Here is a 25,701-nt window from a genome sequence, read left to right as displayed (position 1 = left end):
CCGCTACCAATGGGGTTAGAGACTAATTCATTTTTGTGTCATTTAGAGAGACAAAGCCAAGAACGAAAACGTCACTGCACATCTTGGGCAGTGACATGAAGCTCATGGAAGCAGTTAAACAACAGGAAGTGTATGACACCATTACAATGGCAGGCAGAAGTCAAGCTTGCACTCTGCACGGGGGCGTGGCCAGCAGCATGGCTCGATAAGACGTGACTCTCCGGAGCTCCAGGCGAGCTGCACCCGAATCCGTCTTTCTACTTAGCCCGGAGCCACCAAAAATGCGAGAGGGTCGCCGCGGAGCAGTAGGACCCAGTACAGACCACTTTCGTTGAGTTTGAACGATAGTGGTCAGCAAACAACCGACTTTGTTGCTCCAACTCGGGACTCCCGGCGGCGGCAAGATGGCGGCCGCCAACACAGAAAACGGAGACTGGCGTTGCCTACAGGTTTCCAGGCCTTGAAGTGGTCCGCAGCAAAGAGAGTCCTAGTGAGGGGGCCCCTGAGTGGTGCTGCGCTGACTCTGAGGGCTCTGGTGTGGAATCTGGTCGTTACGGTGGGACCGGCGCACCTCACCAATAAGCCGGCCGGAGCGGGGATGTGAAGGTAGCGCCGGGCCGGAGATTGTCCTGCCGACGGACTGCTGGATAGGAGGTGAGAGCGTGGGGTGCAATTGGTGGAGCCCTGCGGGCTGGAGAGTTAACGGAGACAGGTCCCTGTGGAGACATCAGGACTTCCCTGACGGGCGCTCACTTTACCAAGATGGCGGCCGAAGCCGCGAAGTAGTGCCCGATAGTGCCCCGACATGGCTCCAGGCCCCGTCGCCGTGACTAGGCCCTACAACACTAAAAGCTCTTCAAAATCAACCGCTTGGGGTAGCGAATAAACCCACTGGCCTTGCCTTACACCTACATATGAGGAGACCTCCCAGTGGTGTCCCCGCGACCACCTATCCTGCTGAGGAGCCCTTGCCCCCCTGAAAGAGACCTTTGGCGACATCGGGGGCGGGAGGACGCGGTGGAGCACTCCAAACAGCGCCAGAGCGGCAGCCACGGACATTGGGTGGGACAGCCAACTAGGCCTGCAGCCCTGAGTTGAGGCAGACACAGGAGCGCAATCCGGGCCCAGCACACGGCCGAACACATGACCCGGGGCCCGAGGAGCGGGAAGACGACGATAGAAGCACAGGAAGCGGGACTGGCCTACGTCGCAACGGACTGCGGAGGTCACTGGTCCCTGACTGCGGCCGGATAGCTAGAGGCGGAGTGGAACGCAAGTTGCCCACGGGCTAAACATTGAGGTAATGCAAGACATGGGGAAGAAGGATACACTCCCCAAACCCTCTAAACAGGGCCCTATGGACAATTTCGCCGCGCCTAAACAGTCGACGGATACCCTCCATGCTGCCTCTGGCGTGCGCTCGGACACCGACCTGCTGATGGGACCCATTCAGGCGTCACGAGCCGATATCCAGGAATCCCGGGCAGCCCTAGAAGTTAAGATCGGAGAGGTGGGCTCCGAGGTGACACTACTGAGGCAAGAATTCCGAAATTTATCGGACAGGGTGACCACAGCTGAGACACGCCTAGGCGAGGCTGAAGATTCGATCTCCACCCTGAGAAAAGACATGGCAGAACTCAAAGCATCCCATCGCCAACTGATGTGGAAGGTGGACGATAACAAAAATAGGGCGAGACGCAATAACCTGTGCTTTGTAGGCCTTAGGGAGGGAATTGAAGGTACGAACATGGCAGCATTCCTCCACTCCTGGCTAACCAAAACCTTCCCAATGGCGCAGTTCTCGACCTGCTTCATCATCGAAAGGGCGCACAGGGCCCTCCTGGTAAAGCCGCCGGAGGGTGCGAGACCCAGACCGGTCATCGCACGGTTTCTCAACTTCGCGGACCGGGACCTGATTCTGCGAGAGGCTAGAAAGCTGGGGGAGATCCGACTGGAAAACACGAACATTATGATATTCCCAGACAACAGCCAGGAGGTGCAGAAGCAACGCCGCTCCTTCGACGCAGTGACGGCGAAACTACGGGATCTACATATCTCTTACATGCTCCTCTTCCCTGCGAAGTTAAAGGTCATCTACAAGGAGAAGTCACTTTTCTTCACCCACCCGGAGGACGCCTGGCACTGGCTGGGTGAACGCCCTATACTCCATAATAGAGAGACCGCCGGCCGCGAAATGATGGACAGGTCACCGCCACACAGGACCCCAATGGGAGGTACCGAAAGCACAGAGACTGAAGTCCCGACGGGCAAGGAGACAAACCCCGGCTACACCTTACCAAGGGCATGGATCTGGAGGCGCACGCCATGGGCGATCGGCCTCACCCAGAGGAAACGTCACGACGGGATCCAGGTACAACTGTTTGCGGAGCAACGCTCGATCAGAGGGAGATGACGAGATTGGGAGCCGGACTTCTGGACGAGAAGAAGAAGAAGGGGGGTCGCGCTCAATCCACCCGTTGGCAGAGGCGATCCGTGACCTAGAACATGAAAATTGGGGGCGAAACAGTGTCCCTGAAACTGACACTCAAGACTCTCACTCGTGAACTATGGTGGAACTGGCTATGATCTCTGCAGCTCGTCGCTGGGGAGCACGCAAGTTGACACACCCCTTTATATTTTCACTTTTTGTTCGTCCTGGTTTTGTTCTCAACCACTTCACAAGACTTTCCAGGCTGTTGATAACTGTGTTTGTTTACGGAAAGTAGTATTGCATGACTAAGGGAGAATTGGTTAGAGCAGACTAAAGGGGGGGACAACGGGAGGGCGACAGGCCTTCTCCTACTACCGGTTCTATCTTGTGAGGGGATGGGACTGGAAGGGGAGGGAGGTGGGGAGGGGGTCAACAGAAATGGGGAACTGATGTCCGGTTGGGGGTTGGACATGGGCGAGGGAGGGGGGAAGTTGAGTTTGAAAGGGGGAGACAATCATGAAACTGACAATGCACACAACAAGACTCCACAAGCCGCCTCCTACCGGGAGACTGATTACATTAATACGCAAGGCCCACAAGATGGTAGGTGAACACGAGACACAAGGAGGAGACAGGGGAGGGCTCATCGTCCTGTCATGTACTGTCAATGGCTTGGGTAGCAAGATCAAGAGGGGGCTGATCAATTCCTATCTTAAACGACTATGCCCAGACATCACATTGTTGCAGGAAACCCACCTCAAAGGTACCAATTGCGCCTTTCTAGCCAGAGGATGCTTTAAGCTCCTAGCGCATGCGGGATACACAACAGATTCCAGAGGGGTTTCCATTATTGTCAAAAAGACCACTCCGTTCTCTATAACCCAGACGTGGACGGACCCTCAGTGAACATATGTGGGTATCAAGGGGATGTGGAACAGACGCATGTACACCATAATCTCGGTCTATGCTCCCCCGAAACTCCAGGCATCCACATTAAAGAAAGTAGCAGAAATACTACTAGAAACGGCGGACACTATACAGATTTTCAGGGGAGACTTCAATGACGTGTTGAACGTCAAACAGGACAGAACAGGTACGTCCCACAGAGAAGGGACCCAGACGCCCCTGTCCCAATGGCTGGCAAACATGGGACTTACAGACGTCTGGAGGTGGCTCCATCTAAACCAGGAGGCCTACTCATACTTCTCGGGCTCCCATAAGGTGTTCTCGAGGTTGGACTATATATTTATGTCCAGACAAAACCTGACAGTGCAAGACTTAGCGGAATATAAAGCAAGAGGCGTGTCAGATCATTCTCCATTGCTGGTCAGAGTGGGCATGAGACGCCAGGAAGGTACACAACTGCTGCGTCTGACGGCCTGGGATATGCAGAACGCAAACGTCCTGAGGGGACTGAGAGCTGACGTTAAAGTGTATATCGCCGAAAACGAGGGTACGGTTGACTCGAAAGTGATATTCTGGGAGTCACTGAAGGCGGTTATGCGGGACAGGGCTAAAAGCAGGTTGGCGGAGGAACGGAGGAAACTACACTCTGAAGCAGAACTAATAGAACAGAATATACTAGAATTGAAAAGGGAGTACCAGACTTCGAGGGACCCAGTTGCCCTTAGGAGACTGACGGATAGACAGACGCAATATAGGGAATTAGTGACTGAAGAGGCGAAAACTCAAGCTCTAGCCACCCTGCATCATTTATATGACGTAGGGGATAAATCAGGCAAACTATTAGCGTGGCTCAGTAAGAAGGAGCGCGCGGATAGATGGGTGGAGCAGATCAGGGGCCCCCAGGGAGCGCTTCTCAGATCGGATGCACACATCGCAGACGCGTTCGCTGAGTACTATGAAAGCTTCTATGGGGCTAGGGAATTAGGGAATTGTGCCTAGGCCATACAGTATATGGACCAAACCGAACTGCCGACCCTGTCCGCGGACGACCTTAAAGTCCTGGACTCTGATATTACCCTAGATGACATCTCCGAGGCCTTGGCCAGGCTGCGACCAGGGAAAACTCCGGGACCTAACGGCTTCCCGGCGGAAATCTTTAAACGCACCGCGGACCTCTTAGCACGACACCTGAAGGGACTCTACGAGGGGGCCCTGCAGGAGGGGAGGCTTCCCCCAGACCTGGTCATGGCGACTATAATCCCAATCTATAAAGAGGGTAAACCGCGGGAGGACTGTGCGTCCTACCGCCCCATCTCGTTACTGAACACGGAAACAAAACTGCTAGCGACTATCCTGGGGATGCGGCTCCGCTCAGTGATATTGCATCTGATCCATTTGATCAGACGGGCTTCCTTCCGGATAGGGCCACTAGAATGAACCTCTGGTGCACCCATAACTGGCTGCAGGAGGTCCGGGACAGGGAGGGCCCACACTGGTTCCTGTCCCTCGACGCAGAAAAGGCCTTTGATGCAGTTCATTGGCCGTTCCTTGAGGGGTTACTACAGAAATTCGGTTTCGGGCCGAAATTCCGCCAATGGGTTCGGCTGCTGTACACCGAGCCAAGAGCCAGAGTAAGGGTGAATGGTGTCTTGTCGCGTGCGTTCCGGGTTCGGAGAGGGACCAGACAAGGTTGCCCACTGTCCCCACTTTTGCTTGCCCTAACTATCGAGGTCTTGGCGACTAGGATTCGTCAAAACATAGACATTAGGGGATTTAGACTGAGTTAGAGAGACATGACCGAAGAAAAAATCTCGCTATACGTTCTTCTGTATATCACATCGCCAGAGACATCGATTCCGGAATTGTTTCTTGAACTGGAGCAGTACGGAAGACACGCTGGCTACCAGATAAATTGGCACAAATCCGTATTATACGATCCCCAGGGACGGGGCACCTGGCCGGAACTCCCAAGGAGACTATTGACGACTACAGAGGGATTTAAATGCCTCAGAGTGTATCTCACCCTGGTCCTTTCTGGAAAGCCGTTTCCAGGCAGTGCACCTGTCTACCTTTTCTGCCTCTTACTCCCCTTTGTCCTGCGGTGTCCCTCAGGGCTCCGCCTTATCTCCTTTAATATTTAATTTATATATGCAACCTCTGATTTTCTCCCTGCATAACTCTACTGTTACCACCTTTAACTATGCAGATGATTTACAGTTAATTTTTCCCATTGATACCTCCCCCTCCTCTCGTATCACTTTTCAGTCTACCATGCTCGAGATCTCGGAATGGATGTGTCATAGCCAACTTAAATTGAACCCCACTAAGACGCAGATTGTCCTGGTGGGTGGAGTAGCCAACCCAAGGAATGACAGCTTCTGGCCTCCCTCACTTGGGCTTCCTCCCTGCCCCGCTAAATCTGTGAAGAGTCTTGGCGTAGTCATCTACAGCGACTTATCCATGGGGCCCCAGATCGGTGCAGTCACGTCATCCTGCTTTTTCCATCTACGCAGGATACGTAAAATCTGTAGATTTTTTACCAGAGACACACTGATCCTTGTCATCATGGCCCTAGTCACGTCGAGAATTGACTACGCCAATACTATGTACGCCGGTATCCCTGCATACCTTCTTCACAGATTGCAACTTGTGCAAAATCAGGCAGCCCGCCTGGTTTACCATCAACCACGACACCAGCATGTCTCGCCACTACTGCGAAGCCTTCATTGGCTCCCAGTAGCTCAGCGCTGTACTTTTAAATTGGGTTGCACAATTTTCAAAGCCCTCTCTGACCTTGCCCCTATTTTTATCTCTTCTAGATTGACATGTTATGTTCCCTCTAGAGACCTTCGCTCTTCTGGCCACAATTTGTTGGTTGTCCCAAAAATCAAACGGAAAAAACATGGCGGCTCCTGTTTTTCCCTTTGTGCCCCCAAGACCTGGAACTCCCTCCCGTCCGCTCTTCGACATTGCCCTACCTATGAAGGATTCCGTAAAATGTTAAAAACCTACCTTTTCCAGTCTGCTTTTGAATAACACTCGCCTCCCTCATCCTGCATCTGTTATGAGCGCCATGAAACCGTTTGGTGACCGAGCGCGGTATAAAACTTTTTAACATAACATAACATAACCGACACATAGCGTATCAACGAAACATAGAGCGCATTATGGTGAACTCCATTGTAGATATGGATCGCTGGAGGCAGCTCCCGCTCACTCTTTTAGGCCGCGCGGCAATGTACAAGATGATCTTACTCCCGAAGTACTTGTACGCCTTGCAAAACGAATATTACCCGCTGCCCCCAAAAGTTTTCACCAGAATACACGCGGACCTGCGGGCCTTCCTCTGGTTGGGCAAACAACCTAGAGTTGCGTTAACCACGCTCCAAAGGCATCAATACAGTGGGGGGATTTCACTCCCGAATCTGGAGGCCTTTTATTGGGCGGAGCACCTGGCCCCGATCAACGACTGGTTACATGCGCAAGCTGACCATCCCTCCTACGCGCTGGAACGACACAAGTTGGCACCACGACACATACTATCTTATCTATATGGGGGTGCTGGCCCGAGACGGCTTCTACCTTCAACAGGAATCACCCTACAGGTATGAAATACTGCAGTGAAACGAACGGGCTGGGGGAGGAAACCCACGAGGCAGACACCAATATGGCACTGCACGTGGCTAGCGGAACTACACAAGCTAAAGGGATACCAACGGTGGGACGACATAGGTATCTCTACCCTGGGGGATATTGTGGCCAAGGGGGAACTGAAATCATTTGCAGCACTGAAAATCAGAGTTCGGATTACATCCATCACAGCTCTACAAGTACACAAGACTAAGACATGCCTGGGGGGCCCAAGATATTAGGACTGCAGAACTGGTGGAGTTCGCCCCACTCGAAGGTAGACTCCTGCAGGAACACAATTAGCGAAAAGCGGTATCCCTAACATATAAAACCCTCACAAATAATATGCTAGGCGATCTGTCCATGCTTAGACGGGTGTGGGAAGCAGACGTGGGAGACATGGAGGACATTGACAGGGAATTGGTGTTAACGCATCCTAGAGAGGTGGCCGTTAAATCCCGAATCCGCCTAATCCAATTTAATATACTACACAGAACTTACTCTGATAGAGTGCGACTCCAGAGGATGGGGAAGTTAGAAGATGCAGGGTGTTTAAGATGCCAGTACCCTCGGGGGGACTTTTTCCATGTTCTGTGGACATGCAGTAAAATACAAGGATACTGGGCAGACATTTTTACGGAGCTAAGTGCAGTACTGGAGAGCCAAATCCAAACGGACCCTAAGTTGGCCCTCTTAGGCATGACAAACGATGTAGATCTGACACGTCCCCTGTTGACCTTTCTGGTGTTAGCCCTACTGGTCGCCAAAAGGGACATAACAAAACATTGGGGTGCACCGGAGATACCGACGTTAGATGAATGGAGAAGGGGATTAGACTTATATATGGCGGCTGAGAGAGTCACATATAAAGCAAGGGGGTGCCCGAGGAAGTTTCGCAAGGTGTGGGGGAAATGGCGACACCACCATGGCCTGGATGTAGGGTTGTAAGGGGGAAAGGACTGGGGACACACAGTCGGTTACAATGGGATTGCAGGAAGGATAAAATGTCTGAGGCACAGGGAAGTTCGGGTCTTGAGGTCCTTTTAATTTGGAAGTTATCTGAGTCATCCCGGGCAGTGAAACGGGGGGTGGCAAGGGAGGGGGGTAAAGGAGTGTGCTATGCTACTGACATGATTGTACTGTTCAGTTATAACAAAATGGAAATAAAAAATTTCCCAAAAAAAGCTTGCACTCTGTAATGTGGGTGAATTTATAGACGGGTAAATCGCCAACCCTTAGACAATCATGGAGTTAGTATGGCGCGTGTATGTGTTGGAGGACATGGGGGTCTGGGGTGGAACTCGCTTGACTACAGTCAATGGCATGGGAAGGCAAGTACCACTCACACTACCTAGAAGTTTAGCTAAAAGGTCCAAGAATGTCCCCACAAAAAGAATGCACAGACAACCAGAAGGTCTCAAAAGGTCTCAAAATAATATTTACTGGTAGGTCGCCAAGCAGGCACTCCAGCTTCCTAACTGTATTTTTCTCTTGTTTTGAGGAGGGAGATAGGTTGTAATTGTATAAACAGAACTGTGGATTATCTGTAGCCAGGAAAGAAAGTTTGGATGAGGCCTCACGTTGTGTGTGGGGGCTGGAGAGTCAGTTAATGACTGGTTCTGTGGTGTTCTGTTCATGTCTAATTCAAGAATTCTTTCAGTATCCTAGGTTTTTGTTAGTTCATCCATAGCTTATAAAAAAATGTGTCAGCCCATCTATGGATTCAATATATTTAATGTACTTATAAATTATTTTACCAGTTGATGCTTAGTACATGTCCCAAGAGCATCAGAGTGCTTTACATAATAATAAGTTATTAAATGCAACACAAATAGGGAACATTTTTTCTTGCATAACAAGCTAGACTCTATATAGAAGATCTAAGTAATTCAATAATAGAACCATTCCCCGAAGGCAGTCAGGCAACAACAAGAAGGATGACTTTAAGCGAGTTGGGAGGATACATATTTGGAATATTTCTAAGAATGCAATTACTATACTCAATACAGGAGATGACTAGAGATTTAGCAACATCTGTGAGATCTTGCTCCGAAATAAAGTGTTTTATCCCATGGATGAATATCAGCGTACAGTTGATGTTTGTTAGCCGTAAGGTTAATATGTTTATGCCTTTCAGTAGGATGAGCATAATTGTCTACAGGCAAGCCTTGTGAAAGGACAGTTGTATTTAATACTTATCGCTGGTATTCTTTTGGGAAGTTAATGATGCAAACTATAACCCAAGAAAGAACAGGAACACCACTGTTGCAGTTGATAAGAAACTTCAGAAGCAAGGGTTTTCTTTCTGTGATGTCGCAGACACATTATTTATTACTCGGGTAGCCTGCCAATCGGAACTGAACAGCAGGTCATGCACATAAAAACAAGTGCGCACAGCAAAAGAGAGGTGCACTTTTCCTTGCACGTAACTCAACCATTAAAAAACATACTTGTACCCACTAAAGTACTATCAAATACTCAAATTGAATCATGACTTACTTTGCCTTTGGCTTTTGGTTACAGAAGCCTGCTGCTGCATGAGTCAGCGCAACACAGCGCTGCTGCGGCTGCGCAGTACACTAAGGCGGGGAAAAGTGGGGAAACTGGTCTGATCTGATCTGCATTTGTTTGACCCCTCAAGGGGAAAGACGATTCAGCACCAAGGAGTAAAGGACGGGCGCTGGGATAAAACTCAATTTTTCAATTGTGATTGGTAGCGCACTAGCGCTACTATTATTGCTGTTAAGCTGAGGCAAGGACCTCACCCAGGCATTTTAAGGCGGCGGCCACAGCATCCAAATTTAAATATTTTATGCACAAATTCATATCTGATGTAGACCCGGCCCTAAGAAATAAGTGCCGGTGCTGAGCACCAGAAAGCACCGGCACAAATTAAGCACTGATTGCAGAGCAAGACTAGCATCAAGCACAGGCCAGGTACTGTTTATAAGTTGAAAAAGTCTTTGATATCCCTGATACTTTAGAACAGGATGCTAGCCAACAAGCCCTTGGAGATACGTAGGCGCTGGGATGTATAGATGCAGGTCCAATCCTTCTCACTCCCAGGAAAGATGGCAGCAGTCCAGCACAACAAAGCAGTCCAGTAGAGTGGTAATCCCACCAGCAGCACAGCTGTCCTTCTTTATGGTAGAATGTCCACAGTCAGTTTCAGAAGCGTTCTGTGTTGGTGGTGTCAGAGGTCAAGTACTTATACCAAGTTGCTCCTTTGTAGTAGGGCAGACTTCAAAGAGATGCCTTTGAAGTGCACAAGTCCCTGCCTTTCTTGCCCTGGCTCAAGACTCACTACAGGGGGTATGCAGCCCATTGCATGGGGACAGGACACAGCCCTTTCAGGTATAAGTGTCCTGCCCAGGATGGGCCACCGCGATGTGGATGGCCCATCATTCACACCTGAGCTCCTTTTGTGTGTGGCTGTCTAGAGGGAATGCACACAACCAGCTGTCACTCACCCCAGACGTGTATTTAGATACAAGCACACGGCACCAAATGGCTACAGTAAGAAAACCCCAACTTTCTAAAAGTGTCATTTTCAGAATTGCAATTTGAAATCCAACTTCACCATAAGTTGTGTTTTTTAAATTATCAGACACCAAATCTAGGGTCCCATCTCTTCCCAATAGGACATTACACTTATAAAATGCAAAAAGGCAATCCCAATATTATCCTATGGGAGAGCTAGGCCTTGAGTAGTGAAAAAACGAATGTATGCGTATTTCACTACCAGGACATTTAAAACATAAGAGTACCTGTCCTACTTTTACATACCCTGTAGCTTGACCATGGGCCGTCCAGGGCCCTCCTTAGGGTTGCCATATATATTTTAAAAAGGAAGATTTGGGTGTGGCAAGTAGGTTAACTTACCAGGTCGACATGGCAGTTTAGAACTGCACACACAGACTGCATTGGCAGGCCTGAGACATGTTTAAAGGGCTACTTCAATTTAATTTCAATTCATGAAGCTTTATTCGGTACAAAAGAAATGACCATAAAAGCACATGTAAAAAGTACACAATACATAAACCATCGATTTAAAATGAATTTCATGGGATACAGACCAAATACACTAAAATATCATGCTTTTACGCACACTAATAGATTTGTTTAGAAACACAGCAGTATAAAAACAGATGTCAGCATATTTCATGTGAAAAGTAAGACTCATTGCCTCATCAACTGTACGTACCCCATATTTAACAAACAAAGGTTTTAGGTACATAATTTGAAAATTCAGGTACAGTTTGCCTATTAATAAAAAGTGCAAGGTGCTCTGTTTTGATATACCGTCACACAGACAAGGTCCTTTAGGATGTTGCTTAAGGTTAGGCAGGGCCACCAGATCATGTACTATTCCGAACCTTAGTCTGGTCAGGACAAACTTATGCGATTGCCTGGTGACCAGTGCTAAGTATGGTGGAAAACCTTCTGTGAGGGAATATCTGCTAGAAAATGTGACAGTTAACATGGACCGACTGGCAGAAGCCCTCTTCTTTGCCAAATTATCCAAAAATATTGCTTCCAACTCTGCTTTTGGTATTGTCAAGGCAGCCTTAAGGTCGATCAAAACATTAAGATTAAATATTTGTAAATAACAATCAGAGACATATTTTATCCATGGGATTTTCCTATACAAGTCCAATGAAAGACAATCCTCAATTATAGATCTGTTGAGGGTCTTTTCGTCCTGGAGCCATATGGAGCGCCATAACATTAAAGGTCTTAAGGATAAAAGATCATTCAAATAATTGATGTCTAATGCCCGATGGATCAATACAGTGGCGGCAGAGGTGGGCAAACATAAAAGTTTTTTCAGGAAAGAATTTTCCTCCAACTGCAATTTATGGTCGCAGCTGTGACCCCCATATAGCCGCCCCATACAATGCAATAGTGGCACATCTAGCTTGGTAAATTTGCAACATGTCCCTAGTTCGCCTATCCCCAATTTTTGCTGCAAATTTGAAGATGGGCACTTTTTGCCATTTTATTACTGATGTTGTTAAATTCGTTGGTCCATTTTCTGTCATGGGAAAAAGTGATTCCGAGATAACAAAATGAATCAACTGGTTGCACCTTGTTACCATCAATAAAAAAGGGCTACTTAAATAGGTGGCAGAGTTGCACCATTACCCAAGTCAATATGACCATAATAACCATAGGTGTGTATAATCCAAAGGAATTCCAAAAAGGGGGTACGGAAGAGACATACTCATGGATTCCCAGAACTCACAGTATTAAAAGTCAGTGACTTCTGAGTAGGTCATAGTGAATATAAAACAATGATTAGAAATGTTCATTAAGTGCTCAAACAGTGATTGACATACAAATAAAGCTTTACAAATAAAAAGATAAGGGAACAATTACAAAGAAGGAAAAAAGTAACCTGTCAACTACTAACATGTCTGGAGTTAGTTGATATAATGTGGGCTCACCTAGCCGCATGTCCTCAATGTAAAAAAGCCAGATGATGGCACAACTCTTAATTATTATGATGTCATTGAAACACATAAAATTGTTATTTGCATTGATGAAGTCTGCTGATGTATGAACCGTATAAAGACGAAACACGTGTTGGCTAGAAAACATCAAGACTTCAAATCACTATATGCAAATAAAGGATATCAGAAGACTGAACACAATGGAACATTGTATTGATAACTTGGTAGTGCTTGGGATTATTCTCTACATGTTCAAGTTTCATTTAACTGGTTAAAAGTACAGGCAGATCTTGACCCAGAAAATAGGTGACTTGTTCAGATCAAAAATGTGTAAATAAGGGATTTTCACACATTCTGTGTTTCTTCATCTAACTCGGGTTTAGCATGTATGTAGGTCTGAGTTTCAGTTCTTAAAACTTAATTGTGAACAAAATACCCTGTTTGAGCTCAGATGTTTAAAGAATTACCATGAGTGAGAAGTAAAATATGCCATAAAAATAAGGACCTTTGCTACCAAACTAAATCCATGTTCATTTAGGATGTACTCTTACTTACTTGCTATGGCACAGCCTAAACTACTTCATCCGCCTTTGAATCATAAAACAGCATTGGTTTTCCTGAAAACCTCATCGAAATTGAGAAGAAGATTGACATTTCAGTGCAAACTAAGTCGTCTGCACAAGTGCATGCACCAATTAATTCAAAGTAGCTGCAAAAAACACCAATATCTAAATTCATATCTGTCTGCGGAGGGGCAAAAAATATACTTGATCACGGAATCTCCTTTGAATCATTAGCCTTGTTAGTGCTGGTCCGCCTAGAAGGATTGGAATTCTTTTTATACAAGTCGTGAATTTTTTATACAGTAGAACTGAGTGAATGATCATATTTGTTAGTATAAGATGGGAGAGCCCAGTTGCTAATCCTAAGAGCAGAAGGCAAGACACCAACTATTTTATGCAGTTTCAAATATTCACCCACTTGTAGAGTTTCTACCTACTCGTAGCACTATGATTCTCGAACTATTTGGAAATACTGCTTCATTCACTGTCTTACCTTCTGTCAATGTTTCTGCATGTGCCACTGCAAACCTTTGTGGATATTACAGTGAACGCATTTCATGTGATGTAATTTCTCTGCTTGCAGATTGAAGACATAAAAGGGAGTTTTATGTGCCCTCCTCCTTCTTCTCCTCCAAGTGAGCCAGATGCAGGAGCCCAAGAGACCTTTGGGAACCAGGGACAAGATGAAAGTGGAATGAAAGGTAAGCAGATGGAATCAGATAATTGTGAGCAGATGCTGAACAATTATATTGGCTTCATAACATACGACTAAAGTAGATTAGTAAACAGGCATATGTTTCTAAATCATATCAATAGAATAATTGGCACTTAGTTTACTTTTCATGATGAGCCAGTACCCATCACAACATTTTGTTCGTGCTGGCATCGTTGGTTGGAAATCGTCACTTCTTTCTTCAGAAGTTCTATTTTTTTAGCCCTGGCATCCTTGGTGTGATTTCCCCTTACTTTTTGCCGTTTGACTTCCTGTTTTTGACTGTTTTTGCTGACTTCAATTTTGCTAACTTTAGGAATCGGGGCACTTTACGGCTGCTAACCAGTACCAATGTGCCTGTGTTCTTTACTGAAAACATTGTAACATTGGTTTATCCACAATTGGTATATTTGATTTACTTGTTAGTCCCTAGAAAGTGCACTACATGTGCCCAGGGCATGTAAATCAAATGCTTTTAGTGGGTTTGCAGCACTGATTGTGCCACGACTTAAGTAGCCCTTTAAACATGTCTCAGGGCTGCCACTGCAGAGTCTGTGTGTCCAGTTTTAAACTGCCATGTTGACCTGTCAAGTTAACCTACTTACCAGGCCCAAACCTTCCTTTTAATTACATGTAGGTCACCCCCACAGGCAGGGTGCAGTGAATTTAAAATGTAGGTGTTGGACCTAGATTACCCAAGCCTACATATGGTAGCCTGGCACAGTAGTGGTCTACAGCTAACTCCAAGCGCTGGTTAAGTACTTACAAATCTTACCCACAGTAACTCAGTGATGAACCACTAAAATAAAGACACAACACCACTGTTTGGAAAAATACCGATACCTTTTATAAAAATAATATGCTCTTCTTGTTATGCTTTTTAGTCAGGGATGAAAGACAATCAAATACACATCCACATGAAATTTAAATTACTCTTCAATATTTTTCCTGCTCAGAATTTGAGAATCAAAGGTACATTTAGGTTCTTTAGTTATTTAGGACACAAGACACTTCACTAATAATTTTTACAGGAAGGCAAAATACAGTCTGGCAGAGTAATATGTTTTTAAAGACACATTTGCAGGTACATTACATTTGTGATAAGAGGCTGTCTATAGTACAACCCACTACTCCACTAGGAGGTTACAGCTAGGGATTTGCACTCTACAGTTTCAACATGTTATTTAACCACTCTTAGGCGTGTACATTACCCCTCAGCTCTTAGCCTTCTTCTCACTCAACAGACCTCTACCACAGGGGTGGATCTTCTCAACATAAACCCCCAGCCATGTGGCTAAAAGGAGACAAAACAGAATCAACAATGTTCTCCCTTCGATCAATTCACAGGTTGCACCTTAATGGTGAAGGTTCTACTTCCTTAATTAATAACAGGATATAAGGGCTCTTCCTAGTGAGCCTGGTAATTCTCCCTGCCCACCACTCTCCCCCTCTTATCTCATTAGGAGCTAGAGTTTTTACGTGGACTGGGCAGTTCTGTCACTCGGTTTCTTTATATGTAATTCTGGCGGCTTAAAAGTCAATTGCCTGTCTTTAAGATTTCCCGCTTTGATGCCTTCAGTCACCCGATGCTTCCTCTTCCCGCACCCCCTCTACCCGGCTTACTTTTGAGTTCCGGACAGTGCAGCTGGTGTTGCCTGGGTCCCGCGGTGCCGGGGAAGTCTCCCCGCAGTTGTAGAGGCGTCAGGGAAGCCTACCTCAGACCGAGGCGCTCCACCGAGGTGACCGATGCGGCGCTTCTGCCTCTTCAAGCTTACCGCTGGCTGGAGCTCTGCCTTGACGCACCTCCGATGACGCGACCGGCCCTCCTCAGGCGCACTACTCCGCTGGGCATGCGCGGAAGCGCTCGCTCTTCTCCCGCCTCCGCACTCACTCAAAGGGAGGACGCTGGTCTACCGGTGACGCTGCTCTCCCGGGCCTGCCCGATCATAGGCCCCTCCTGCCTCACGAAAAGCGTCTAGCTGCTGGTCATGCGCGGAAGCGCCGATCTCTTTGTTTTGACGCGGCCGGTGCCCCCGGGGTCCCGATGCCGATCAGAGCAGCGTCGCTGCTCCCCTCCAGTCACTTCTCACTTGGGCTTCACAGGAAGGATGTCCACACACGGCGCCCTTGCTCCACAGGTCGCCAGGGTGCCACAGACCCCCGCACTCACTTCAGCTACTCCACGTCCCCGGTAAGCTCAGCGCTGATCAGGGGTAGCCAGGACTCTCTTCAGTCAGGGGTATCCTGAGTGGATTTATTGAGATTCCAAGATGTGAGTGGCTGCTTCCTCAAGTAGCTCGATTTCTTTTCCAATAGTTGATGTTTTGAGAGAGGGATCGGTCAAAGGCTGAAGGGGGAACAATCCTCTGAAGTAACTGTCAGCCTCAGTGACAAACTAGCTGCTCTCAGTGTGTCCACCTCCTCTCACCACTGCCTCACTCCTCTACTCTGGGGTCAGCACAAAATGGCTGCTGGTCACTGGCCTTATATAGGGTGGCCTGAGACCTGCAGAATTCTCTAGGGTATTCTAGAAAGTTCCCTAATGTTAACCTATGGACCTGTCCTCCAGTGGTGTCCGTTATGGCAGTTGGTGGACACCATCTTAGGTCTCTGGAGATCCCTAGATTTTCAAGGGGGCTGACTAGGCCTCACAGGTTATGAGGGAAAAATGGCGTCATCGCCAAGGAACACCTAGCCCCCTGACAGCATTAAAAAATTCCTGATGGACATATGTAAAAATAAAAATAGAAACTCTGGGAGGCTAAGGGGGACAAAAATAAATCACGATGGTTAGAGTCTTCCCAGAAGCAGACAGGTCTAACACGCGTCCCCCCCAGCTGAAAGTGGGGAGAACTACCCAACCCCTTGGGAGTCCTCATCACTAAGGCGGAAATATCTGGATAGACCGTCTGCGTTGGCATGGTCTGCCCCAGGTCGGTGTTCCACCCTAAAGTCCATTCCCTGTAGGGAGATGGACCACCTTAACAACTTGGGATTCTCCCCCTTCATTTGCATCAGCCAACGAAGGGGGCGATGGTCAGTCTGAACTAGGAAGTGCGAACCAAACAGGTATGGTCGCAGCTTCTTCAGAGCCCAAACCACCGCAAAGGCTTCTCTCTCAATTGTACTCCATCTCCTTTCCCTGGGGAGTAGCCTTCTGGACAGGAAGACCACGGGTTGATCCAAGCCCTCATCATTTAGCTGCGATAACACTGCCCCAATGCCATGTTCAGACGCATCTGTTTGGACAATGAATTCTCTAGCAAAATTAGGGGCCCTGAGAATGGGAGCGGAACACAATGCTTGTTTCAAGGTCATGAAGGCTCGCTGGCAAGCCTCTGTCCAGACTACCCGTCGGGGTTGCTTCTTGGAAGTAAGTTCAGTGAGGGGGGCCACGATAGTGCCATACCCCTTCACGAAGCGACGGTAGTATCCCGTGAGGCCCAGGAAGGCTCGGACCTCGGTTTGAGTCTTGGGGGGCTCCCAGGCGATGATGGTCTCAATCTTTGCCTGGAGGGGCTGCACCGTCCCCCTGCCCACCAAGTGACCTAAGTACACCACCGACCCTTGTCCGATCTGACACTTGCTGGCCTTGATGGTCAAGCCAGCCTGTTGTAGGGCATGAAGAACAGCTTGCAGGTGCTGCAAATGGTCCTCCCAGCTGCTGCTGAAGACAGCAATGTCGTCCAGGTATGCAGCAGAAAAAGCTTCCATTCCCGAAAGGACCCTGTTCACCAGCCGCTGAAAAGTGGCAGGGGCATTCTTGAGCCCAAAGGGCATCACACGAAATTGGTAGTGTCCCTCAGGTGTAGAGAAGGCTGACCTTTCCTTCGCCTCCTCGGTAAGGGAAATCTGCCAGTACCCTGAAGTTAGGTCAAAGGTACTTAAGTATTGGGCAGCTCCCAGCCGGTCAATAAGCTCATCCGCCCGTGGGATAGGATGTGCATCAGTTTTAGTCACTAAGTTCAAGCCTCGGTAGTCCACACAGAATCTCAATTCAGGTGTGGTGCCTGGTGGGGCAGCTTTCGGTACCAAAACCACCGGGCTAGACCAAGGGCTACCAGAAGGTTCAATCACCCCTAGCTCCAGCATCTTGGCGACTTCACTTTTGATGTTGGCCTTCACCTTGTCCGACAGCCGGTAGATTTTAGATTTCACAGGTGGGCTGTCTCCTGTGTCCACGTCATGGGTACACAGGTGGGTCCTGCCTGGGACAAGGGAGAACAGGGGAGAAAATTGCTCCAGGATCTGGCGGCAATCACTTTGCTGTTCAGAAGTCAGGGATGGCGAGAGAATCACTCCCTCCACTGATCCATCTTTTTCTTTGTACGAGAGAAGATCAGGGAGAGGTTCACTTTCTTCTTCCTCTGCCCCATCGGTCACCAGCATTAAGACAACCTCGGGCCTCTCATGATGTGGCTTGAGGCGATTGGCATGCAGCACCCTGAGGGGCTGCCTCGGGGTCTTAAGATCCACCAAATAGGTAGACTTCCCCTTTTTCTCTAAAACCTCAAAGGGGCCTGTCCAACGATCCTGGAGGGCATTTAGCTCTCCAGGTTCCATTACCCACACTTTCTGTCCAGGCTCCAGTTCCACTGGGTGAGCGTTGTGGTCATACCACTCTTTCATAACTGCTTGGCTGGCCTCCAAGTTGTCTGAAGCCTGCTTCCACAACTTAGCCATTTGGCTCCGGAAGGCCAGCATGTAGCTCACCACGTCCTGGGGAAGCTTCCTGGGAGTCTGTTCCCATCCGTCTTTCACCAGGCTGAGAGGTCCCCTTACAGGGTGCCCATACAAAAGTTCGAAGGGGCTGAAGCCCACTCCCTTCTGTGGCACTTCCCTGTAGGAAAACAAGAGACAGGGTAGGAGGATGTCCCATTTCTTCCGTAGGCTCTCAGGAAGACTCCGTATCATACCTTTCAAGGTTTTGTTAAACCTTTCCACAAGGCCATTGGTTTGTGGGTGATAGGGAGTAGTAAACCGATAGGTAACGCCGCACTCCTTCCACATGGCCCGCATGTATGCTGAAAGGAAGTTAGTCCCCCTGTCGGAAATGACCTCCTTGGGGAAACCCACTCTGGTGAAAATCCCCATCAGGGCCCTTGCCACTACAGGTGCAGTGATGGTCCTCAGAGGTATTGCCTCTGGGTACCGGGTGGCATGATCCACCAAAACCAGTATGAACCGATGTCCAGCTGAAGTTGGTGGATCCAATGGCCCTACAATGTCGATGCCCACCCTCTCAAAGGGGGTGCTAACGACGGGTAGTGGTTCCAGGGGAGCTTTTAGCTTCACCCCAGTTTTCCCACTGGCTTGGCAAGACACACACGTCCGACAATATGTATCCGACGCCACTTTCATTCGAGGCCAGTAGAAATGGGGGACAAGCCGGGCAAAGGTCTTGTCCTGTCCTAGGTGTCCTGCCAATGGTATCTCATGAGCCAGTTCCAGTAGAAAGGCTCTAAAGCATTGAGGGACCACCAAGGCTCTGGCTGAACCGTGGCCAGGTGTCTTGGGCTCACTGTAGAGGAGTCCATCCTCCCAGTAAATCTGGTAGCTCCCTTCAATGTTTCCCGCTGCCTGGGCGTTGGCCTGTTGCCGCAGCCCCTCGAGAGTAGGACACTCTTTCTGAGCTTTGCAGAATTCTTCCCGGGAAGGACCTCCCTCCACATGCCATTCAGTTGGGATGGGTAGGTTTTCCAGGGAAGCAACATTCTCCCCGGTGGACTCCAGATCCACCTCCGCAGGTGGTCCAGTTGTCTCACGAGGTGGAGATGTCGAGGCAGGGTCCTCCGGCCTCCTGTCCTTCTCCTCTCTGGCAGCCGGCTGGGCCATTGTTCCAGGCTCCAGCGTCAATGAACTCCCCCTTCGGGCAGTTGCGGACCTTGTGCTGACACAAGTCCAGTCAGGGGGTCCCAGCATCTCAGAGTGAGTCTGGTACTCCACCCTCCTCCAAGCATTGTGCTCCATATCATTCCCTAACAGGCAGTCAACAGGCACGGCAGGGCTTACGGCAACTCGAAGTGGACCTGCAACCCCTCCCCACTCAAAGGGAACCTCAGCCACAGGATAGTGGCCCAATCTGCCGTCAGCCATTACGGCGGGATGGAGTACATCTGGGATGACCTGCTCTGAAGACACCAGCTGACTCCTTACCATAGTCATGCTGGCTCCTGTGTCTCTCAGAGCCTCCCCTCTTCGGCCATTGATGGTGACCCACTGCTCATACTTAGTAGTATTAGAGGGCAGCTGGGTCTTGGGAACCATCTCCTTATCTCCTAGGGACACTAAGGTGACACCCGCCCGCTCCCCCCCATTAACCAAAGGCATCTCCTCCCCGAGCACTACACTAGTGATTCCCGGGGCTTTTCCTCCAGTGGGAGGGGGTGGTCTTTTTGGGCACCTCACATCTCCTTTATAGTGTCCCACACCACCACACTCAAAACAATGAACAACCCTTGGCTGCTGGCTTTGGCCAGGGGTAGGGTTGCGAGGGGGGTTACTCTTGGGGATGAATCCTCTGCCCCTTCCTTGCGAAGTATTTTGTGGCCCTTTTGAGAACTCCCTCTTAGTTTCCCCTCCCTCTTTCCTCTGGGGGGCGCCCTGTCCTTGCTTCTGGGAATTCCCTCCAGTCCCCTTAGTCGACACCCGGGTACTAACCCAGATGTCCGCCTCCTCAGCAAGCTTCCTGGGGCTGGTCAGCTTGCTGTCCACCAGATGCTGTCTTAGTTCGGGAAGACACTTCTCGAGTAGGTGTTCCTTGAGTATGAGGTCATATAGTCCCTCATAGTCTCCTACTTCGCTGCCTCTTACCCAACCCTCCAGGGCCTTCCTGGCGTAGTCCAAGAAATCTACCCAGTTTTGCGTGCCCAGCTTGTAGCTACCCCGGAACTTTTGCCTATATTTCTCAGGGGTCAACCCAAACTTCTTGAGCAGCGCTGATTTCATAGCCGGATAGTAGGTCTGTTCACTCTGGTCAAGAGCCAACAAAGTATCCCTGCCAGTGGGGGGCATGTATTTGTACAACCCACCTCCCCAGTGGACTTCCAGAATCCCATGGGCCCTTAGCGAGACCTCGTAGGCGGCTAGCCACTTAGCAATGTCGTCACTGGGTACATAACAAGCCATAATATCTTTTGGTAGGTACGGTCTAGGTTCTTTGATGTTGGTCTGGGTATCGCTGCCACCATTCTCTGATTTGGGGGATCCTCGGTTTAGGGCTTGTAAATCCATCTCTTTGATGGTTCGCTCATGTGCCAACCTCCTATCCTCCCTTTCCATGTCCATCCTGGCTAGTTCTATTTTCAACCTCCTCTCCTCCCTCCTATCTTCCAGCTCGGCTTCGGTTAAGCCCCTGTCTGAAACACTGCTGCTTGCCCTTGAAGGTAGCCTGGGACCTGTCAGAAGATTCCCTCTCCCCATTTGGTTCAGCAATGCAGCCTCAGTAACAGTGTCCCCATCACCCATTTCCGTTTCTGGTTCCTCCCTTAGGCGAGCTTCTAACCATGCCCTTATGCTTGTCAGCAACTCTCCTTTCTTGGCACCTTTATTGAAAAATACCCCGTTCTGCTGACACCAATCCCTGAGTTGGGCCACAGTATTGGCTTCCAACTCTTTAAGATTCACCTCCAGCTTTGCCATGGTATAAAATTACTCACAGGAGAAAACCACGAAGTGACTTGAGGTTAACCTCCACCCACCACCAGAAGTAAATTTAGAAAAATCAAAAATATAAATTAGGAGGGCCGCAGGGAGAAAACTCCAGGTGAGGTCTTGTGGTTAGCACTGCGTTACTAATAAGTGAGTGTAAGTACAAATCCGTTATCCCACCGCTGAAACACCAATTATGTTGGACCTAGATTACCCAAGCCTACATATGGTAGCCTGGCACAGTAGTGGTCTACAGCTAACTCCAAGCGCTGGTTAAGTACTTACAAATCTTACCCACAGTAACTCAGTGATGAACCACTAAAATAAAGACACAACACCACTGTTTGGAAAAATACCGATACCTTTTATAAAAATAATATGCTCTTCTTGTTATGCTTTTTAGTCAGGGATGAAAGACAATCAAATACACATCCACATGAAATTTAAATTACTCTTCAATATTTTTCCTGCTCAGAATTTGAGAATCAAAGGTACATTTAGGTTCTTTAGTTATTTAGGACACAAGACACTTCACTAATAATTTTTACAGGAAGGCAAAATACAGTCTGGCAGAGTAATATGTTTTTAAAGACACATTTGCAGGTACATTACATTTGTGATAAGAGGCTGTCTATAGTACAACCCACTACTCCACTAGGAGGTTACAGCTAGGGATTTGCACTCTACAGTTTCAACATGTTATTTAACCACTCTTAGGCGTGTACATTACCCCTCAGCTCTTAGCCTTCTTCTCACTCAACAGACCTCTACCACAGGGGTGGATCTTCTCAACATAAACCCCCAGCCATGTGGCTAAAAGGAGACAAAACAGAATCAACAATGTTCTCCCTTCGATCAATTCACAGGTTGCACCTTAATGGTGAAGGTTCTACTTCCTTAATTAATAACAGGATATAAGGGCTCTTCCTAGTGAGCCTGGTAATTCTCCCTGCCCACCACTCTCCCCCTCTTATCTCATTAGGAGCTAGAGTTTTTACGTGGACTGGGCAGTTCTGTCACTCGGTTTCTTTATATGTAATTCTGGCGGCTTAAAAGTCAATTGCCTGTCTTTAAGATTTCCCGCTTTGATGCCTTCAGTCACCCGATGCTTCCTCTTCCCGCACCCCCTCTACCCGGCTTACTTTTGAGTTCCGGACAGTGCAGCTGGTGTTGCCTGGGTCCCGCGGTGCCGGGGAAGTCTCCCCGCAGTTGTAGAGGCGTCAGGGAAGCCTACCTCAGACCGAGGCGCTCCACCGAGGTGACCGATGCGGCGCTTCTGCCTCTTCAAGCTTACCGCTGGCTGGAGCTCTGCCTTGACGCACCTCCGATGACGCGACCGGCCCTCCTCAGGCGCACTACTCCGCTGGGCATGCGCGGAAGCGCTCGCTCTTCTCCCGCCTCCGCACTCACTCAAAGGGAGGACGCTGGTCTACCGGTGACGCTGCTCTCCCGGGCCTGCCCGATCATAGGCCCCTCCTGCCTCACGAAAAGCGTCTAGCTGCTGGTCATGCGCGGAAGCGCCGATCTCTTTGTTTTGACGCGGCCGGTGCCCCCGGGGTCCCGATGCCGATCAGAGCAGCGTCGCTGCTCCCCTCCAGTCACTTCTCACTTGGGCTTCACAGGAAGGATGTCCACACACGGCGCCCTTGCTCCACAGGTCGCCAGGGTGCCACAGACCCCCGCACTCACTTCAGCTACTCCACGTCCCCGGTAAGCTCAGCGCTGATCAGGGGTAGCCAGGACTCTCTTCAGTCAGGGGTATCCTGAGTGGATTTATTGAGATTCCAAGATGTGAGTGGCTGCTTCCTCAAGTAGCTCGATTTCTTTTCCAATAGTTGATGTTTTGAGAGAGGGATCGGTCAAAGGCTGAAGGGGGAACAATCCTCTGAAGTAACTGTCAGCCTCAGTGACAAACTAGCTGCTCTCAGTGTGTCCACCTCCTCTCACCACTGCCTCACTCCTCTACTCTGGGGTCAGCACAAAATGGCTGCTGGTCACTGGCCTTATATAGGGTGGCCTGAGACCTGCAGAATTCTCTAGGGTATTCTAGAAAGTTCCCTAATGTTAACCTATGGACCTGTCCTCCAGTGGTGTCCGTTATGGCAGTTGGTGGACACCATCTTAGGTCTCTGGAGATCCCTAGATTTTCAAGGGGGCTGACTAGGCCTCACAGGTTATGAGGGAAAAATGGCGTCATCGCCAAGGAACACCTAGCCCCCTGACAGCATTAAAAAATTCCTGATGGACATATGTAAAAATAAAAATAGAAACTCTGGGAGGCTAAGGGGGACAAAAATAAATCACGATGGTTAGAGTCTTCCCAGAAGCAGACAGGTCTAACAGTAGGGCATATACTTTTAAGATTTACATGTCCTGCTAGTGAAATACTCTTAAATTACATTTTTCTCTACTGCAAGGCCTATCTCCCCCATAGTATAACATTGGGATTGCCTTATTACATTTGAAAAAGATGGGACCCCCAAAGTTCCTGTCTCTGGAATCACAATTCGCAAACACAACTTATGGTTGAAGTTGGTTTGTAAATTGCAATTCTGAAAATGCAGTTAATATAAAGTTGCCATTTTGTTACTGTAAACCATTTGGTGCCTTTTGCCTGTCTCTAGAATACACGTCTGGGGTAGGTGACATTTGGCTTCCTGCATTCCCTCTTCCACACACATAAATGAAGGGTAGGTGTGACTGAGTGGCCATTTCCATGCTGATGGGTCGTCCTAAGCATGATGGGAGTAAGGAGCTGACAGACCTGCAAGGGCTGTGCTCTGTCCTCAGTGAGTCTGGAGCCAGGAAAGGAATGAAATAGACTCTGTGCACTTCAAAGCATCTCTTTGAAGTCTCCCCCACTTCAAAGGACTAACTTGGTATTACTACTAAACATCGGACATCACTGAAAGAGAACAATTTTAGAATTGAGGACATTCTACCAGGAAGAAGAGACTACTGTGCTGCTGGAGGGGGTGCCGCTATGCTGAACTGCTTTGCTGTGTTGGCCTGCTGCCTCTTACCTTGGAGTAAGAAGAACTGGACCAGCATCTCTACATCCCTGAACCAAAGTATCTCCAAGGGCTCGTTGGCTTGCATCCTGTTTTCTGAAAACACAAGGATATGAAAGACTTCTTTCTTCGTCCTGAAGCCAGCACCTGGACTCTATCTGCTGTGCCCAGGGGTGCCAATCCAGTTCTGGGGCAATGGATGCTGCTACTAAGAAAGTCTACACATCGACGACATCGCGCCGATCAGAACCAGTGCATTTTTATCGACAGCGGCGAATCGTCACTGCTGCACGAACCGCAGACAACACATTGCTGACTTTGCGATGCATTATAACCTGTTTCCGAGGCATCTCTGACTTTGTGCGACCTAGCACCAATGCATTCCTTTGTGCTGCTCACATTGCTTACATCCCAGCTTTTCAATGACGACAAATTGCAGGGGAGAGGAGTTAGCCTAACGGCTAGGGCAGTCGACCTCAAAGCTGGCGCACTGGGTTCGAGTCTCGATAATGACATTGAACATCCTGTGATTCTGGGCAAATCACTTAATCTCCCCGTGCCTAATAAAAAAAATGAATGTGTCCTCATGTAATGCAATTGGTGCTATGTAAAGCGCTCTGATACCCAATTTGGGTCAGGTTCGCGCTATATAAAGCTTTGTAAAATAAATAAAACATTGCCTGATGATTATTGCATTTTGATTCTTGATGCATCTTCGACTTTGCAAAGCTCGGAACCAATGCTTCGCATAGATCTACAGGATCGACAGTAACACATCCCCTCCTATGCTCCAAGCAGCGCCTTCGACATCGATGCATCCAAGGAACTTTTCAGTGGGTCAAGACTGGTCCCTGTATCTGACCTGCACTCCATTGGGGTCAGCCTGAACATTTGGATTTGCCCTGGTCAAGTGAGACTAGATAGCCCCGGTTGGTGCTATCTGTTTCTCAGAACTACATAAAAGGTATTCTTTAAAAATTCATATCTCGACGTCTACTTATTGGCTATTTGTCGTTTTGGTCTTGTTTTGTTGATAAAATAGAAGCTACTTTTCTAAATTGGTGTGGAGTCATTATCATGATGTTTTCACTATGTTAGACTTTGAAGTGTTGCAAAAATACTTAATATGTCTAAAAAGGGAGCTCTTATCAGTTCCCATCGACGAATTACTGTGTTCATTCTCTTTCGTGTGGAACGTCTTTTTTTGTTAACTTTTCCTGGCTGCATGCATTTGCAATACTTCTACTTAAGCTGTTCACACTTTTTAAGCCCCATTCACTGTCAAGCTAAGATCTCTTCCAGCTGTTCATACTGTTTAAGCCCCATTCACTGCCGAGATATCTCT

The 25,701-nt window shown here is 48.5% G+C and overlaps 1 protein-coding gene across 1 annotated transcript in view; it reads left to right on the top strand.

Moving 5' to 3' along the window:
* Positions 1 to 25,701, top strand: part of LOC144822741 (uncharacterized) — a 2,085,503-nt gene that overhangs the window by 1,300,832 nt on the left and 758,970 nt on the right. Inside the window, exons 85-86 of the mRNA XM_078680596.1 lie at positions 1,352 to 2,371; positions 3,416 to 3,524. Coding sequence (XP_078536722.1) covers positions 1,352 to 2,371; positions 3,416 to 3,524 — 1,129 coding nt within the window. The remainder of the gene's footprint in view (positions 1 to 1,351; positions 2,372 to 3,415; positions 3,525 to 25,701) is intronic.

The sequence above is a fragment of the Lissotriton helveticus genome, chromosome 3_1 (assembly GCF_964261635.1).
Source record: "Lissotriton helveticus chromosome 3_1, aLisHel1.1, whole genome shotgun sequence".
NCBI lineage: Eukaryota > Metazoa > Chordata > Amphibia > Caudata > Salamandridae > Lissotriton > Lissotriton helveticus.
Note: the sequence above shows the minus strand (reverse complement) of the source record. Positions and strands in the feature narration are given on the sequence as shown.